This window comes from Physeter macrocephalus, chromosome 20, assembly GCF_002837175.3.
Source record: "Physeter macrocephalus isolate SW-GA chromosome 20, ASM283717v5, whole genome shotgun sequence".
In the NCBI taxonomy this organism is placed as follows: Eukaryota; Metazoa; Chordata; class Mammalia; order Artiodactyla; family Physeteridae; genus Physeter; species Physeter macrocephalus.
Window position 1 is genome coordinate 106420512 of NC_041233.1, and position 18273 is coordinate 106438784.

At 39.8% G+C, this 18273-nt stretch overlaps 1 protein-coding gene across 1 annotated transcript in view; it reads right to left on the bottom strand.

The window, feature by feature from the left end:
• Positions 1-16219, bottom strand: part of LOC102990625 (toll-like receptor 3) — a 59031-nt gene extending 42812 nt beyond the window's left edge. Inside the window, 6 exon segments of the mRNA XM_055081365.1 lie at positions 6852-7020; positions 7260-9112; positions 11763-11954; positions 13455-13906; positions 14657-14748; positions 15964-16219. Coding sequence (XP_054937340.1) covers positions 6852-7020; positions 7260-9112; positions 11763-11954; positions 13455-13898 — 2658 coding nt within the window. The 5' untranslated portion in view covers positions 13899-13906; positions 14657-14748; positions 15964-16219.
• Positions 16220-18273: the final 2054 nt, after the last annotated feature.

Genomic DNA, 18273 nt, shown 5'->3' on the forward strand with positions numbered 1-18273 from the left:
TAAGTCAGAAAGAGAAAAATAAATACCGTATGCTAACACATATATATGGAATCTTAAAAAAAAAAAAGTGTTTCTGAAGCGCCTAGGGGCAGTACAGGAATAAAGACGCAGACTTAGAGAACGGACTTGACACAGGGAAGGGGAAGGGTAAGCTGGGACAAAGTGAGAGAGTGGCATGGATATATATACACTACCAAACATAAAATAGATAGCTAGTGGGAAGCAGCCGCATAGCACAGGGAGATCAGCCCGGTGCTTTGTGACCACCTAGAGGGGTGGGATAGGGAGGGTGGGAAGGAGGGAGATGCAAGTGGGAAGAGATATGGGGACAGGCGTATATGTATAACTGATTCACTTTGCTATACAGCAGCAACTAACACACCATTGTAAAGCAATTATACTCCAATAAAGATGTTTAAAAAAAAACGACTCCGTGCTTCCACTGAAGGGGGTAAGGGTTCGATGCCGCATGCCGCGCTGTGCGACAGAAAAAAAAAAATCTACAGGGAGGATGACAGAAAATATAAAAAGGATGGGGTAAAATATCATTGTGGGTTAAACAGTGGATGCAAACTTCTGGTCAGCCAGCTTCATGAAGATGCACAATGGATGAATGATTGATCCTTTTGTTTGAGGGTCCTTTGTAAATGACTGATAATTGCAAACATGATAAACAATTCTTCACAAGATGGTAGGTCTTTTATACCCATTGTTCATCCATCAACAGGTTTTCAGACAGATGTTAGATGCTACCAGGCTTTTCTGTTAATTACCTGTAGCATGCCATTCTCAAAACATGAGCCCCAGGTGATGTACCACAATGGTCTGGCTCAGGAAGAGTAAGGAAATGAAAGTAAATGCAGTAAATCATTGTTTCTAACTTTGGCAGTGTTGATTTTAGACGGACTTTATTAGAAATGTCACAGCCATGTTTTATGTGATAAAACTCTTATGCTTACATTGGTCAATTAACAATTTAATGAACTGTTTTTTTTTTTTTTTTTTTTTGTGGTATGCGGGCCTCCCTCTGCTGCGGCCTCTCCCGTTGCGGAGCACAGGCTCCGGACGCGCAGGCTCAGCGGCCATGGCTCACGGGCCCCGCCGCTCCGCGGCATGTGCAGGCTCAGCGGCCATGGCTCACGGGCCCAGCCGCTCCGCGGCATGTGGGATCTTCCCAGACCGGGGCGCGAACCCGGTTCCCCTGCATCGGCAGGTGGACGCGCAACCACTGCGCCACCAGGGAAGCCCTGAACTGGTTTTCTGATGTGTATAACAATGCTTGGCTACATCATTGAGAAAGTATTAGGAAGTGATGGCCATGTTGCTATGAAGAAATGTTATGTTTTGAAAACCTGAAAGTTAAAACAAATAACCTGAGGAATTAATCTGTTCAGGGATTTAAATTGTCTCACTTAGCACGACACCAAGGCCAATACTCTATAAAGAAAAGTACTATCAAATTTTATTATTAAAATAAAACACTAAACTCTGGACAAGGAGAGGTATTTGCTGATTCAACAAATATTTACTAAGCACCTTGACGAAGACGGTGTGGTATGGGAGCCTCTGGAGCTGGACTTCCTAGGTTCATATTATCTCTGCTACTGACCAACAACCAAGTCTCTCTGTGTTCCTTAGTTTCCTCACCTGTAATCCAGGGGTGATAATGGTTCCTATCTCAAATAATGGGACTTTGATAGTTACATTATGGGAACTGGAACAGAGCCTAGCACAAGGTAAGCTCTCAGTAGATGTTAGTTTTCATCACATGTGACACCAGGTTACATTGAAAGGATGCTCTTTATCACAGCACAGATGAAGCCCAGGACTCAGGCAGCAGCCACCTGAAGCTGTGCCCTGACCCTTCCTGGGCTGCATCGCCCTCCAGCTGAGCACAGGAAATCTGTGCGTGCAATAGGGCTGCTGAGCTCAATGGCATTAGGTCTCATCAGCAGATCTCTGTCCACTTCAAGGGTCTGCACGTCCAAGTTTGTGCTTAAAGAGAACTTGGAGGTACACAGCAGCCTTGTGCTTGAGAGTTTGATTCGGAACAAAGCATCAGTTTTAGCACATAATAACTGGTGTGCAAGACTTATGAAACAGAACAGGACCCTGTGGGGTCCTCCTGGGTACAAATCCTTCCATGTCCCCTGTTTCTTGTTTGCAGGAAAAAGTCCATTCAGCCTCCTAGACCTCCCCTGGGTTCCAAAAGGCTGAGTCAAACCGTTACTAATGGGGGAAATGAGGGAATGCAGAAACAAAGGAGGAACAATCAAGACACAATAGTGCAGCCATTAAAGCAGGGTCCTGGCTCCTCCTCCAGGGATCCACATAACAATATCTTTGAGTTCTGCAGGAACTAAGGCCCCCATCCAGGTGGAGGATGGTAACTTCTGGCTGAGTCTTGGAACACCTCCCTGTTATCTCACCACCAACCAATCAGAAGAAGGTTGCACACCCTGCAGCCGTCACCCTAAATTTTGCCTATAAAAACTTTTTCCTGAAAACCATTGGGGAGTTTGGGTTTTTTGAGCACGAGCCACCTGTTCTCCTTGCTTGACCTTGCAGTAAACCTTTCTCTGCTCCAAACTCTGACCTTGCAGATTGTTTGGCCTTACTCTGCATTGGGCACATGAACTGGTGTTCCACAATACGTGTCAGTCTTGTGAAAGACCAGTAAACTGAAATCTGAAAAAATTCACAGAAGCAAGGTAATTGCTGGGGAGAAAAAGAGTAAAAATCCTTGACTCTTCATGAAAAACATTTCACAAACTAAGATGCTCCAAAAGAGGGAGAGAGAGGAAACTTCATAACTGAAGAACTGGTTAAGAGTTCTAAAAAAAAGTTTTGCAATTGTAGGAGAGGAAGAAAATTATTTTTTCCCTCTACACCTTAGGTTCATTGGCTGGGCCCTGAAAAAGACTGACTGGGATTATAAACCACATACTGATCCAGAGGGAAAGTTACAGGTAGTGGAGATTTTCAGTTTGAACATTAACATTTCCAAAGTTTGGCAACATTATGTTTTTAAATTATGCAAATTATGTAAACAAGAGGTACATGTTAAATCGATCTGCATGTAAAACTCCATGTCATGAGGGCACCAAGCACCAGGATTTCTCTCACAGACAGAGCCCTTGGTGTGCAGCACTCAGTTGAAGGAACAGCCACGGCAGGGGGTGTGCCCAATTTAAGATTCTGCCACATACACACAGGAGAACTCAGTGATGAGTAACTCAAAAGGGTGGTTAGAAATCGAGCTTATAGAACATCTTAACAAAAGAAAAATAAGTTGAAAGAGAAGTGACAATGAGGCCAGAGATAGACGGGTCCCCGGCTGAGCAGCTAGAGCTTGTCCCCTGTGGACAGATACTCCAAGATGAAGACAGTAGCAGGAGAACAACAGGAGAGGCGAGACCTGCCCAGATAAAAGATAGAGACCACATATTTCTCATTCTCAAGGTCAAGGAGAGCTTCCTGACTATATATGTGCAGAAAGGCTCCTCGGAGGTCAAAAAGGGAGTGATGTCAACCTACCCATAGGCCTCTTGGCTAGAATCCATCTTGGCTAAGAGATGCGCGCACACACGGGAGGACCCTGAGTTAAACCAAATACAGACTCAGAACCAGGCAAAGCAAGATGACTGGCCAGAGGAAACCCGGAAGAAATGCCCCATGTAAGTGAGTCAAACTACCACAAGGGTGCGACTCTCTCTCTGAGTTCGCCCGTGTGTGCCTATTTACAGGTATTCTTTTTCCTCCTAATAAACACTTTACTTGTTTCACTACTTTCCGTTTCTTTGCGGGAATTCATTTCTACAAAGCTGATGGGCCAGGGGCCTTGTCACCGGCCACTGGTCAGTGCTCTCACTGCCGCAGCTTGACTTCAGTCTCTGGCTGGCAACTGAAATCCTGCTTCAAGCTGCTGCAGGCTGAGGCCACTCGAGATCAACAAGACAGAGGAAAAGGACTTCAAGTTTCTAGGGACAGCAAATTGTGGGTCGGGATATATATGTGGAAAGTAACGGAAGATAAGGCTGCTTACTAAGGTTTGTTAATGTAGACCTTTTTGTGGTGCCGTCTCCCCTCTTCCCACTCCTGGTATGGGAGGTACGGAGCTGACCTTCACAAGGGGAATTTCTGTTCTGCTTTCATACAGATGGGGAGTGGGGTGCAGATTGCTTCTCCTGGGTCTGCTTTTTCTTAATTTTCTTCAGCTCAAAATAAGCTTTATACCAGAGTCACACATTTTGGAGTGGTATACAATGCATCATGGGCATAAAATATTCTTACCTTATACTGACTTATAACACTTTGATTGTTTAAAGTTCAGTGTATCAATAGATTATAAATGATACGATGCTTAGAGTTCTGACTTTTAAAGTGTAGCAAGAAAAGATCACTGTGAGGAAAACAAGTTTTAAAAAGCACAGTGATAATATGATAAATTTAAACAGTTTTTTAAAATTACAGCACTGTTGGGGAATGACTCATCAATTTGCCAGGAATCCAATCAAGGACCTTCTTTCTCTGCACTCCTCTAGTGGTCATGTCTTTGTTGTTATGGTAATTGGCAAGAAATATTCCCTAGCTGCTTAAAGCCTTGCGGTCAACGAACACAAAGGAAAAGAGGAGGATTAAGAAGGGAGTCATAGAAATGTGAGTTCAGGGCTTCCCTGGTGGCGCAGTGGTTGAGAGTCCGCCTGCCGATGCAGGGGACGCGGGTTCGTTCCCCGGTCCGGGAAGATCCCACATGCTGCGGAGCGGTTGGGCCCGTGAGCCCTGGCCGCTGAGCCTGCGCGTCCGGAGCCTGTGCTCCGCAACGGGAGAGGCCACAACGGTGAGAGGCCCTTGTACCGCAAAAAAAAAAAAAAAAAAAAGTGAAAACGGGAAGGAGTGGGGGTGAACCAATTACATGATGACATCCTGAGAGCGTTCAGACAAGTCAGTTCACGTGTGTAAATCAAATAGGTCAGACAAACATCATTTTCTGCCCTCCCTTTGTCTTGAACCCAAGGGAGATGGACTCCTCCTGAGAACAATTAGAGAGGATAGCCTGCAGAGTTCAGGATGCTGCTTCCTGTGTGGGTCAAACACAAGTCAAGGCTTATGCCTTTTACTAGTTTTAATTATATTCAGTTAAACAGGCCACCCCTTGTGTAGCCTAACCTCATAAATATTAAGCAACTTCTAAAAAAATGACATTTGAGCTCAATTTAAATTGTGCACATGTAATCAACTACCTCATAAATAAACAAGAGAAAGAAAGCAAAATTACTTCCTGCTCTGCTTTCCACAAACTGACAATATATTGATAAATTCATAATAATAATAATAGATTTAGAAATATTTCAGTGAGGTTGAGAATATTGATAGATAACATACAAAGTGCATCAAGAAAAAAACTAGTTGTGATTTTTATTTTATGATGCCAAAATGAAACAGGATTATTTCACAGTTAGAAAACAAATCTTAAAAAAAACTATAAAACACATGTCTCAAGTGTGAGGGTGGTGTATAATGACAGACTGAAAATGAGTTCTCTGTATATTCATGTTGTTGTAGAGTCCTTCAGAACCAGCAGTACAGCGGGTATTACGTTTTTTTAGGATTATGTGAACTTAGCTCTGAGAATACGGAACTATTTAAATCAAAGTTCCAAAGTGTGACATCTCAAATGCTCCCTAAATTCAGCAGACAAATGAGTGCTTCAAGTATTGAAATTATCTCAACATGATCATTTCAACTCTCCTTTATATTTGAATACCAGAACTATAGAGGTTTTAAAAAGCTGTTCATGTCTATTTCCAATAATCAGACTCTTTTTATGGTAAAACGAAAATAAAACTTAAAATTATCATAAGGACTAATTTACACATAGCATACTTTTTTATGGTATAATAATATACTCTATGGGAATGTATTATACCAGGATCGTCATCAGTAATGATTTGGGAATAGTTAAGATTTTGTTTATCACTGTAATTTTCAAGATCAGCAGTCAAAAAAAATCCCAGTGGAACCACGTGATTTGGCCAGAGCCATCTCCTAAGTCTGTGGCCAGGGGAAGACAGTATTTTGTTTCCACAAAGCCAATCTACTAATTAACCTTTAGGAAATAAGCCTTCCTGCAATACTTCTAAGTAAAAGAATAGTGTCTTCTAATGCCTCATATAGCAGAATTCCAAATATCAGGAAACATAAGTATTTATTAAAATATTTACTTATTAAGTAATCAAAATGAAGGGCAAACGTTTTCTGTCCTGAGTATGTATATTAAAATGATTTTTAACAAAATCAACACTGTGACAGGCACCACTAAAATACAAAGTTTTTCAGTTGAAAAATTGCTGTAATTCAGCTTTTAAAAATATGGCTGTATATTTTACTCTTTCACCGTTGAAGTAGCATTGTACCCATAAAAGTTATATTTTATTCTGAGTGCCTCAGAAAAAAAACCCAAATATAATTATCACAAACACTCATATACCTCTAACTTTTCTTTAAATGAGGAATACTTTAAAACTTTGTTTTGATAGGCCTCAGGAACCCAATTGTGTATTCATTAGTAAGGGATATTCTTATCTGTTCATTTTGGGTCAAATTAACTCGATTAGTAATAAAAGGCCTGAAATAGGGAGATATATGTCCATAGAAGAGAGATACTTGTGGTATTCTTATTTATAAATATGAATGAACAGATTTACATTATTGTCAAGTAAAATGTAAATTTACCATGGGCCTTTTTTAAATTAGGAAAGTTACTCCTTTAATTTAGTCTTTAAATAAATTTAATGTACTGAATTTCTGGAACCAAGTGCTACTTGCAATTTATGATGAAAGGCATTTACCCGTTCTTTCTGAACCGGCCAGTTCAAGATGCAGTGAGATTTAAACATCCCTCTTCGCAAACAGAGCGCATGATTCAGTTTATAATCCGGAATATCCTCAAGAAAGATCAATATAATGGAATCCAGATTTTGTTCAATAGCTTGCTGAACTGCGTGGTGCACCTTGAATCTAAGTTAAAAAAAAATAACTGAATTAAGGTATATATCAATATACAGTTTTTAACAGCCCAAAGCTCTAAAATTAACATTTCCCTTGTAATTAACTGTAATCTGTCACTGAAAATCAGGTTACGTTTCTTCTTAATTTTATTTTTAAAGTACTTTGAGTTGTGAGTAATAATGTTAGTAATATTTAAAAGCTCAATTTAAAAACGAGAATACACTTCAGATTTCAGAGTGTTCACCTACCTTTTGCATAATGGATCTTTCAGTAGATTCTGTGTTATAACAAAAATAATTTTTCTGCTCCTTCTGATGCTATTAACAATTGCTTCAAGTTCAAGGACACCTGCCTTAAAATCCCTTTCTTCCAGACAAAACCTGAGTGTATGATCTTCTTCTTCCATTGGGGAGAAGTGTTCCCAGACCCAATCCCTATCTTTATAGGCATGAATGATATATGCCGCATATTCAAACTGTTCTGGATGTCTGTCTATTTCTTTGAAACCAAGAACTCGATGCACTAAAACATTCCAATAAAAAGATATCTTCCAGCCTTCAAAATGGATGAGCAGTACAATAAGGTTAAAAATCAGTAGGATACTGGTATTTATCATGAAAAGGAGTTCAAATGGGGCACTGTCTTTGCAGGGTGATGTATCAAAAAGCATCACTGGGAAACCACGATATTGAGGTGGAGTGTTGCAGAGGTAACGGCTTGATAGTTCAGAGATGTTGGTATGGGTGTTATTAATCCAATTAACAAACCAGGCAATGCTTTCACAGGTACAATCAAATGGATTAAAGCCCATATCTAAATCACTCAGGTTCTTGAAGGCTGGCCCAAAAACGTTCTTTTCAACAGACGTTATGAGATTCTTCTGAAGGCTTAATGACTTGAGCAACACTTGATTATCAAAGAGAGATGGTGGAAGGATATTTAAATTATTCAATCCTAAATCGATGCTCTTCAATTCACGTAAGTCCTTGAAGACTTCTGCTGGGATCTCATCAAAGCCATTAGACTCTAAGTTAAGGATGTAGAGGTGAGAAAGACCCTTCAGAAAATGAACAGGACCACCAGGGTTTGCATGCTTCCAGAGGCGAGCTAAGTTGTTATGCTGCAAATCCAGAATTTCTAGTTTCTCCAGACCCTTCAACAGTTCATCATTGATGTTGGCTATGTTGTTGTTGCTTAGATCCAGAATGGTCAGGTTAGGAAGAGGGTGAAAAGGTGAGGGGGAGCTATCCACATGTTTAAGGGCCACCCTACGGAGCATCAGTCGTTGAAGGCTGGGAACCAAGGCAAAAGAGTTGCTAGTCAGCTCTAGGTATTTGTTGTAGGAAAGGTAGATTTCAACAATATTTTCTAGACCTCTCCATTCCTGGCCTGTGAGTTCTTGCCCAATTTCATTAAGGCCAAGGTCAAGTACATTTAGGTGGCCCAGCCAAGAAAAAGCACCACTCTCGATTTTTGAGATTTTATTTTTGGTCAGGTTCAGTATGAGCAGAGGAGAACAAGCAAGTGATAAAAACGTTTCATTTGTTAAAGTTCGCAAACTTGAGAAGGAGTTGGATAGACTTAAACACCTCAGCCTTGTCAATCCCGTGAAAGTATTGCTTTTTAGGCCTGGAAAGGTGTTATCTTCCATATTGAGATACTCCAAAAATTTTAGCCACTGAAAGGAAAAATCATCAATCTTGGGAAGTGAAGCCAGGGAAACGCTTTGTTTAGTAAAAGATCGTCTCAGATTCAGGTATCTCACATTGGAAAGCCCATAAAAAGAGCGAGAAGACAGATGTTCTATGTTATTATACTCCAGAAAGAGATATTCTAGATGTGGAAGCCAAGCAAAGGAATCATTACCAATCACACTTAAGCTGTTATGGGAAAGATCGAGCATTGTGAGATTTGTCTGCTTTAGCCCAACAAAAGTTGTGTTGCTGGTTGTGTACAGCTGGTTGTTGCTCAGGGACAGATTCTGAAGGCTTGTGTTCGATAATTCCAAGCAGAGCTCTTCTATGAGACTGGGGCTCAGTTTGGCATTGTTCAGAGAGAAGCCAAATAATTTTCCAATTGCATGAAAACACCCTGGAGAGAACTAAGGGTGGGACGGAAAAAAAGAGGTTAAAAACCAAAACACGAGTCTGTATGACCCTTGAAAAACAGGCATATTCTTTACTCAATCCCCTTCCCTCTTTCGCCACCTTCTCTGGGATTTCTCTCCCCCCCTCTGTCTCCCAGCTCCTTCCTCTGTACCTGTATCACCCACCTCCTGCTCCAGCCCTTTGCCTCCCCTGGTCACTGGCTACTACTGAGCAACCGTGTATCAGCTTAGATGCCACTTCTTCAGAGGGTCTTCCCTGATCTCCCAGGCTAAGTTAAGTCTCCTGGTACTTTTACTTCATCACACTGAGTATTATTGTAATTAATAAACTATTTGTAAAGTCACCTCTGGGGCAGATCCTGTTTCTCTCTTCGTGACCACTGCTCTCAGTGAACATTCTGGAATGAATGGGCGGATTTTACTATGAAACATTGACATGCACTTTCCTTTCTATGACTCTGAGTTCCAGCGACCCTCTCTGGCTTCCCACCAAGGTTTTCTCCTGACTGTTTCGTTACCGTGTTTCCAGCTCCATTCCGCTCTGCCCCCCAGTCCCTCACTAGAAGCCTTGGCTGCTATGACACTCAGCGCTGGAGCAAGAGAGCAGAGGCCAGGGGGCAAGGGATCCAGAGAGGATAGAGGTCACGTCTCCTGGGAGGGCAAAGAGGCTCTGATTTCTTCTGTGTCACTTGTGAGATGTTAGGGCCAATGGATGACGTGAGAGAAATGTGGAAGAAAGTGAGTCAAAATACAAAGCAGGAAATGATTAGATTAATTATGGTAAATCTATAGGATAGGATTATTTTGCAGTCACTAAAATTAAGCTTGTGAATAATTCTTAATGACATGGAGGATAGTCATGTTATGATATTACTTTTAAAAGGCAGGATACACCATCATCTTCAGAGAGGCAACACAGCACAGCTGCTAAGAGCGCGGGGCCCTGGTCTAACACTGCCAGAAACCCAGCTCTGTCACCAGTCCATCACCTGTGAGGCTATGGACAGGTTCCTTAATCTTTCTTCGTCTCAATTTACTCTTGTGTAAAATGATGGTAAGCATGAGTTGGTTACAGGACTAGACAAAATTGTATTAAAAAAGAACCTGTCACAGTGTTGGCCACACAGTTAAGTACTCTATGAATTTCAGTTGCTCTTGTGTTTTCTTTTATTACACGGAGAAAAGCTGGAGACAAATATACCCAAATGTTAACATTGGTTGTCCTTGGGCTATGAGCTTTTGGATAATTTTTATTTTTCTCCTCATTACTTATATATTTTAGATTTATTTATATATTTCTACCATAAATGTTCTAAACAAACAAACAAAAAAAACGCTGTTCAAAAATGAACGGGGCTTCCCTGGTGGCGCAGTGGTTGAGAATCCGCCTGCCGATGCAGGGGACACGGGTTCGTGCCCCGGTCCGGGAAGATCCCATATGCCGCGGAGCGGCTAGGCCCGTGAGCCATGGCCGCTGAGCCAGCGCGTATGGAGCCTGTGCTCCACAACCGGAGAGGCCACAACAGTGAGAGGCCAGCATACCGCAAAAAAAAAAAAAAAAAAAATGAACCTGAGTAGCTTGCATAAAATGTTTAATTATTATTTCAGGATAATTTCATTCACAGTCTATTTTTTAATCTGAAAATTAATATAGCTTTAAAAATCTGATTTTGTTTAGAATGCCCAATATTCTTATTCTTGGCTTGTAAAGGAATAAAATACAGACACACCTGTATGCAAAACTAATTAACAAATTGAAGATCAAGGACCCAAAAAGAGAAGGTTAGGTTTACTCCATTATATAGGAAGGTGCTTGTAAAAATATAACGCTAGTTATTGTTTATCGAGCACTTACCTATAATGCCAGGCACTGTGCTAAATTCTTTGCCACATAAGCCTATGGGGAAGTGTTTATTATTATTATTATTATTATTATTTTGTGTGTGTGGTATGCGGGCCTCCCTCTGCCGTGGCCTCTCCCGTCGCGGAGCACAGGCTCCGGACGCGCAGGCCCAGCGGCCATGGCTCACGGGCCCAGCCGCTCCGCGGCACGTGGGATCCTCCCAGACCGGGGCGCGAACCCGGTTCCCCTGCATCGGCAGGCGGACGCACAACCACTGCGCCACCAGGGAAGCCCCGGGAAGTGTTATTATTATACCAATTTTAAAACTAGGAAACTGGAGCAGAGAGAACTTGAATAATTTGCCCGATTGCACAATTATTAACAGATAAAGGTCAGATAGGGAGTCAGCTAACCCAACTCTAAAGCCTGTGCTCTTAACCATCATAATATTTTAATTCTTCCAGGGATTTTGTGCAATAGATAGTATTATTTCCACTTCACAGGCAAGGAAACTAGACCCAGAGAGGTTAAGTTCCCCAAGGCCAAAGTCCTGGTCTGTAATGGATCAAGGATTTTAACCCACTTTTGTTTGACAGCAGAGCTCCAGCTCCTAATTGCTACCAAACTCCCTTTCTTGTGAGGATGACATCAATGGCCCTAAGCAGTAAGTGTGAAGGATTTCTAGAAGACGTGACAAAGGTTATCACCTCTTTCTCTATCTCTACCTTTAGATTCTTACCCACGTGACACAATTAGGGACTGCCCACACTTAAAAGTACAACACAAAATTTTTTATCTTACCTCTTTTATTTGATTTGATGACAACTCTAATCTTTTTAAAGAAGAGTTGCCAAGGAAATCAAGTTCTTCACGTCTCAGTGCAGAAATTTTATTATTTGATAGTAGAAGCTCTTGGAGATTTTCCAGTTGCAGCTGAGTTCCTAATTTAGTAGATGATAAACCATTATGAGCTAGGTCTAATTTGATTAAATTCTGAGGGAAAAAAATATGTATATAAGTTACAGTCTTGCCATGAAAAATAGTTCTTTTAAATGTACATGAATCTTAGAAACAACTGGACAGCAAAATGTCACATCTTTATTATTCTATAGAAAACTGACGGTAGGAGTAATAAAAAATCTTGGTTGTGATCGAAAATACCATTGCTACAAAGACTAAAAAGAATCACTTTATTTCTCTTACCAAAATAAAATGACTTAAGCTTATTTATTCATGATGTAAGGAGTATTCATAATAAGCATTTTCATTTACTTATTTATTTATAATAAGCATTTATTTATGATGTAAGAAATATTCATGTGGCTTATCAAACAGTGTCATGCATCAACCTTGAAACTAAACAGCAAAAAAAATGATGAAATATTTTCTTAAGAAGCATGAGGAGAATGTTGCTGTTCATGAAATTTTTAAAAGATTTTCATATTGAGAAAGATTGGTAGTTATGTAAATTTTGCATCATGACTAGTACAGAATATTTTTGTTTTGTTTTGTCTGTGCTGTAGGATGTTTTGTCACTTTGTGCTACCTTTGAACATGTAAACTTCCACTCAGGTAAAATGTAAGGAAAAACTGATATATGTTAGGGCAATATCTTATGTAATGTCTATCAAAGAGCTTAAGACTTCTATTTATGTTTTAAAAATACGAATAACATTTTGCCAGCAATTAACCAGATTCTGAGGTCTTTGTGCCCAAAGACATCATTTCATCTACATCAGAATCTAAGAAGGCACAAGAAAGAATTTCAGATCCCTAGCTAGCAAGCAAATCATTCTATAAATGTTTCTAAGAATATTTAAATTTGTATATTATTCTTGGTATTTGAGGTCGAGGAATGCTCAGTTTTTTATAAGCCCACAAAATGAAGAAAACAGAGTTCTGAAAATAGCTTTGATATATGAAAAGCACTTAATAATTGCCTCAGATTTAGACACTAGCATATTTTTTCACAGATTTAAATTCAAGCAAAGTACTGACAAGAAAAATGTGGTAGCTACTGAAAAGCAATACTGTAGAAGATTTCTTAAATCAAAAGTATGTAATTTTTAGGTGAACAGTTGGCTTTATCATGCATCAATTTGTTAATTTTATTTAAATTAGAATTTGGACTCGACATATTTTTTCATTATTGCAGGTACTAAATCAGAAGTGTGGAGAGTTTATTTGCCATTCTTCATGGGATATTCTGATTCCTCTCTGGTCTCTACCTCTTGAATCTAAGTTCTATTTCTAGTGGAAGGATGCAAGAGAGGAGAGTTCTTTAAAATTACAGTATTTGCTCTCTTGAAAATATTTCCGATCATAATGGCCATATTTGTGTGTGGAGCCCCCCTTCCCATTTGGGTAGATCAGATTTCTTATTCTTCACCTTGATATTTAGATATGAAGTCTAAAGATGCATAAATGACTTGAAAACAATATTCGATAACATATTTTTCATTTCTTACATGGAAATATTCATTTCCATCTTACCTTCAGGTTTTTAAAGGGATTATTTTGAATTTTCTGGATTGAGTTGGACATTAGATGGAGTTCAGTCAAATTCATGCAGAAGATAAAGGTTTTATCAGAAAGCTGAGATAGCTCATTGTGTTGGAGGTTCAAAATTTCCAACAAAGGGAGACTTTGGCACAATTCTGGCTCCAGCTTTGAGATGGAGTTAAATCCTCCATCCAAGATAGTAAGTTGGCTATATCTTGTAAAATTGGCAGGTGGTAATCTTCTGAGTTGATTATGGGTAAGATTCAACACTGTTATGTTTGTTGGGAGGTCATCAGGTATTTGAGTCAACTTCAGATGACTGCAGTCAGCTATTTCATGTCTAACAGTACATTTGTTGGTAGAAGATGTACACAGTATCCAAAAGGGCAACAGTCCCAAAAAGGAGTAGATACGATAAAGCAAATATCTGCTCATGATTTTGCCTTATAAAAGAAAAACATAAAAAGTAATGGGCAGCATTAATAACATGTGCTTCCATATGCATTGGTTTATTCCTTGTAATATATGTAACAAATGTGACTATATATGTAATATATGTAACAAATGTGATCTCATTACTCGTAACATTTATGACATACAAGTACATATTATACAAGTAATACATCAAATGGAAATAATTCAATCAGCACAACAAAGGATCAAAAAACAAACTCGCTCCTCGCTCTTCACCTCCACCCCAGCTGCAACGTTCCAAGGTAAACCTCTTGACTGTTTCTACTTTAATTCTCATGGTCACTTCCACAAACCTAAATAATATGCTTATGTTTCTACTTCTTCATTCCTGGACTTTAAGTAGTTTCTTCCTACCAAAAAGATGAGGAACTTAATTATACTATTTCCTCATCCTCTTCACATTTTTCCTTAGTTATTTTTAAATTTCATTTAATCTATTGTTACAATCTATTGTTAAGCTATTGTTCTTTATAGTTCTAAAAGCCTATTCTGAAAACTCTCTTTCCAGTACCATAAGGGTACTACCTCTATTTACCAACTCACAGGCATAGTCCCCGAAATATATTCCCCTCGTTGCCTAGGTGACATTTACCTCTTCTGGAAGGGCTGTAGCTAGAGATAAGAATTACTGAGAAGGATTAAGCCATTTACAAAACATGTAAGGACTGAAAGACATTCCCAGATATGAAGATACACTTCACCTGATGGAAGAGACTCACCAAATGCCAGGCAGGATGAGTGAAAAAGGAAAAAGACACAGACTCTTCTGAAATGTCAGAATTGTGATCATCCACCAAAAAAATCCTAAAACCTTTTAAGGAGAACATATGATCAATTACTTCCAGAGGAAAGAGATCCTGATTGCCACAGAACTTTTCATCAGCAACATGAGCCACTGGAAAACAATAGTGCTAAGCTTTCAAAACGTGCAGGGGGAATAATTTTGAACCCCAAATTTCATATGAGGCTGAACAATTAAAGATAAGGGGAAGAAGCGTTTTGAGATATGCACAGACTCAGTAAGTTTATAAGTAGGAAATCTGCATGAAAAAGTTATTCTAGAATGTGCTACAGTAAAACAAACAAACACAAAATGAGAGAATGAAATTAGAGTGAAGAGTTGATGTTTCATGAGACATAACAGAAACAAAGGAAGTTTAAAAGAGATGAAAAGTAGATTCACTGGGCCTTGCAATTTTGGAAAACCTAGGATTACACATTTCTTTGTCCAAGTAAAAGACAATATTGCATCATGTTTGGGACCTGGCATCTGCCGCCAGGGTGCTTAATCATTATTTGCAGTTTGGCTTGTACAGTTTGGTTTGTAAATTCACAGTATTTTTTCCCCTAAATTTATGCAGGCACATCTGTCTGCAGACACTAACACATAATCCTACTGTAAAGTTGGGAGCCAACTTCCTGAAACCAGTACCTCCCAAGACCGACCAGCCCATATTTGCTCATTTCTGACCTTCCTACACACCTGAAGATCTTTCCATGTCTCATCTTCTTCCGTTTTCCTTTATGAGGCCAAAGAAAGCTATTTTCTTACTCCTAGGAATACCTGAAGTGTTTTCTCCTTGTCAAGCCCATTATAAAATGCCAGCCCCTGTCTCCTCTCCAGCCAAGAAAACTGAGAAAAGGAGATAAGCTCTTTAAAGCTCACAGGGCTCTGCATCTTTAAGACAAAGACGTGATTTTTTAAAAAAGGCTGTTGCCGAATGAGTTCCATCGCTTCCCTAATGCGCTTTCCCAGTTACAGAACACTACAAAGGAAAAAAAAAAAAACTGCATAAAATGTTTATCATGTTAATGAGAAACTGTTGCTGTTCCTTGTCCTCTGAGTTGTGATACAAGTCTCCTCACACCTATATTCTCTCCCCTTTTTCTACTCTCCATGTTGAATGATTCTGACTCGATCTCAAGCACCAGATGCAAGAAAGATCAAAGAATGCTAAAGCCAACAAGGCTTCTAGCTGTACCCAACATGAGAGATCCTATCCCAGGAAGAATTTAAAATACACACCTTCACTTACTCTGACGGCAGCTGACCATTCCTTTTTTCATTAGTCCAAATCCAGTCCTTTTCATCTGGGAAGTGAGGAAGTTTGCTGCAATCTGGAAAGTGAAACTAAAGTTTAAAAAAAAACAACCAACCTTTTCTCCTTGGTACATTCTAAGAAGGGCAAAGGAAAAAAATCACAATCTCAGCAAGAGGTATTTTAAATTGTTTCTTAAAAATGTCTTGTTATTTCTTCTTCTGTACAGTCCCTTGGGTTTTATTAAGAGGGTCACAGATTTAGCAACAGAGAAAGTTGAAAGAATTAAGACCTCGCCGGTTGATGTGGGCAGGGCTCTAGAGGTTAATGAATATCTAACTGAGAGCGAATTCCTCTATTTTTGTTTTTAAACCAAAGCCTGATTCATGGCTGTCAGAATCGGTTAGAGGGACAGAAAAAAAACTCAGTCCCTAATCAAAGCTAAGCACTTTCACTTCTCTCATCTCACTTTATCTTCTTAGTAACTTTGTAAGACAAATACTGCAGAAATTAACCTTTTGATCAAAGAGACCAAGTTTCACAGCAGAGAAAGAGCTGGCCTTGGCAAAGCCAGGAGCCGGTCCTAACACATGCTTCTCCACTTTACATGGTCAGAATCTGTTAGGGAACAAATAGATAAGCCTGGAGAAAGTTCAGATTCACTATTTAGTTATCAGTTAGCTTTACTGACTTCAACTAGTGTAAGGAAGATGCTTGTCAAAAAAGTAACACGTTTTCATTGTTGATATAACATCATAGGATAACTATAATGTTATACAGTAAAGTATAACAATTGGCAGGAACTGTAGAGATCACTGAATCCAGCTCCCTTGTTTGAGAAGTGAGGAAAATGAAACAGAGCTGGGTGAGGGATTTGCCTGAGGACATACCGCAAGTTGCCTTAATGCTTTATACAAGTAAAGTAAGAAAACAGCCTGGAACAGTTGAAACATGTCATTAGCTTGATTTGACTGCAGAATTGAGAGCAAGAAGTTTGCTGGTATCAGGGTGCAAAATGCCCTTTCCTGGGCTCCAGCCTTAGCTGGACCACCTTGTGGTTACACTTTTCTGATTCTGCCATCACATCTATGATATAATGGCATAAGCAGGCAAACGACTGTCCCCCACATCTACCCAATGGGATGTGAAGTAAAACATCACTACTATTCAAAAGGTTTCTTCTCTGTGAGTCCCTGAAGGCAGGACAGGGTGTGCTCTTTGAGTGTGACTCTCCGGCCAGTCTTCCACGGTAGGCTGTCACTTTGGGCTCCAATGAACCAGGCTGCTCTTCAGTATTCAGACCCTTGTGTGGTCTCCACATTGACCCTGGACTTGACCACGTGACTAGCTTTGGCCAACGGGATGTTAGTAAGCATGCAGCAAGCCAAGGTTGGATAAGCATTTGCATATTAGGACTGTCTCTCTTCCTCTCAGAACCCAGTCGCTGTGTGGTGAGATGCCCAGCCTAGCCTTGTGGAAGGCAACATGGAGGAGAACCGAGGGTCTAGCCAATAGCTCCAACCGAGCACCCAGAAGACAGCCATTGAGTAAGCCATATTGGGAGTGGATTTTCCAATCCCAGTTGAGTCACCCCAGATGATGCCCCATGGAGCAGAGATGAGCTGTCCCCATAAGTCCTGCCAAAATTCCAGAGGAGTAAACAAATAAATGACTCATGTTTTAAACCAAAAAATTTTGGAGTGATGTGTTAGGTATCATCAGATAAATGAAATTCATTCCCCCCACAACCCTACACACCCATCTCTTATGCCTTAGGACTTCTTGTAAATATCAGGTTTTCCATAATGTTGGTTGAACTAAAGAATGGCTTCCAAAAAATAATTTTTGTTGGTAGTCTAATGCAGTAATCAGTTTAGGCATAATACCAGTTCTCATTCAGATATTAATAGTCCTCAGTTCATGTTGGCTTCTAAATACAACACAGGTCAGTTTCTCTCCAGGGTATATTTCTTAATTATGCATTAACTTATTTAGCTATTATGGTGGTAGGTGCTACAGTGAAAAAGTTTATTTTTCTCTTTTTAAGAGAATTAAATCAAAACTATGATATATGTCCATATGTGGACTCGAAACAATAAGAACAAACAAAGAAAGAAAGAAACAAACAAACAAAACAGAAACAGACTCATAGATACAGAGAACAAACTGGTAGTTGCCAGATGGGGGAAGGCGGGAGAACAGATGAAGTAGGTGAAGCGGATGAAGAAGTACAAACTTCCAGCTACAAAATAAATAAGTCACTGGTGTGTAATGTACAGCATAAAGAATATAGTCAA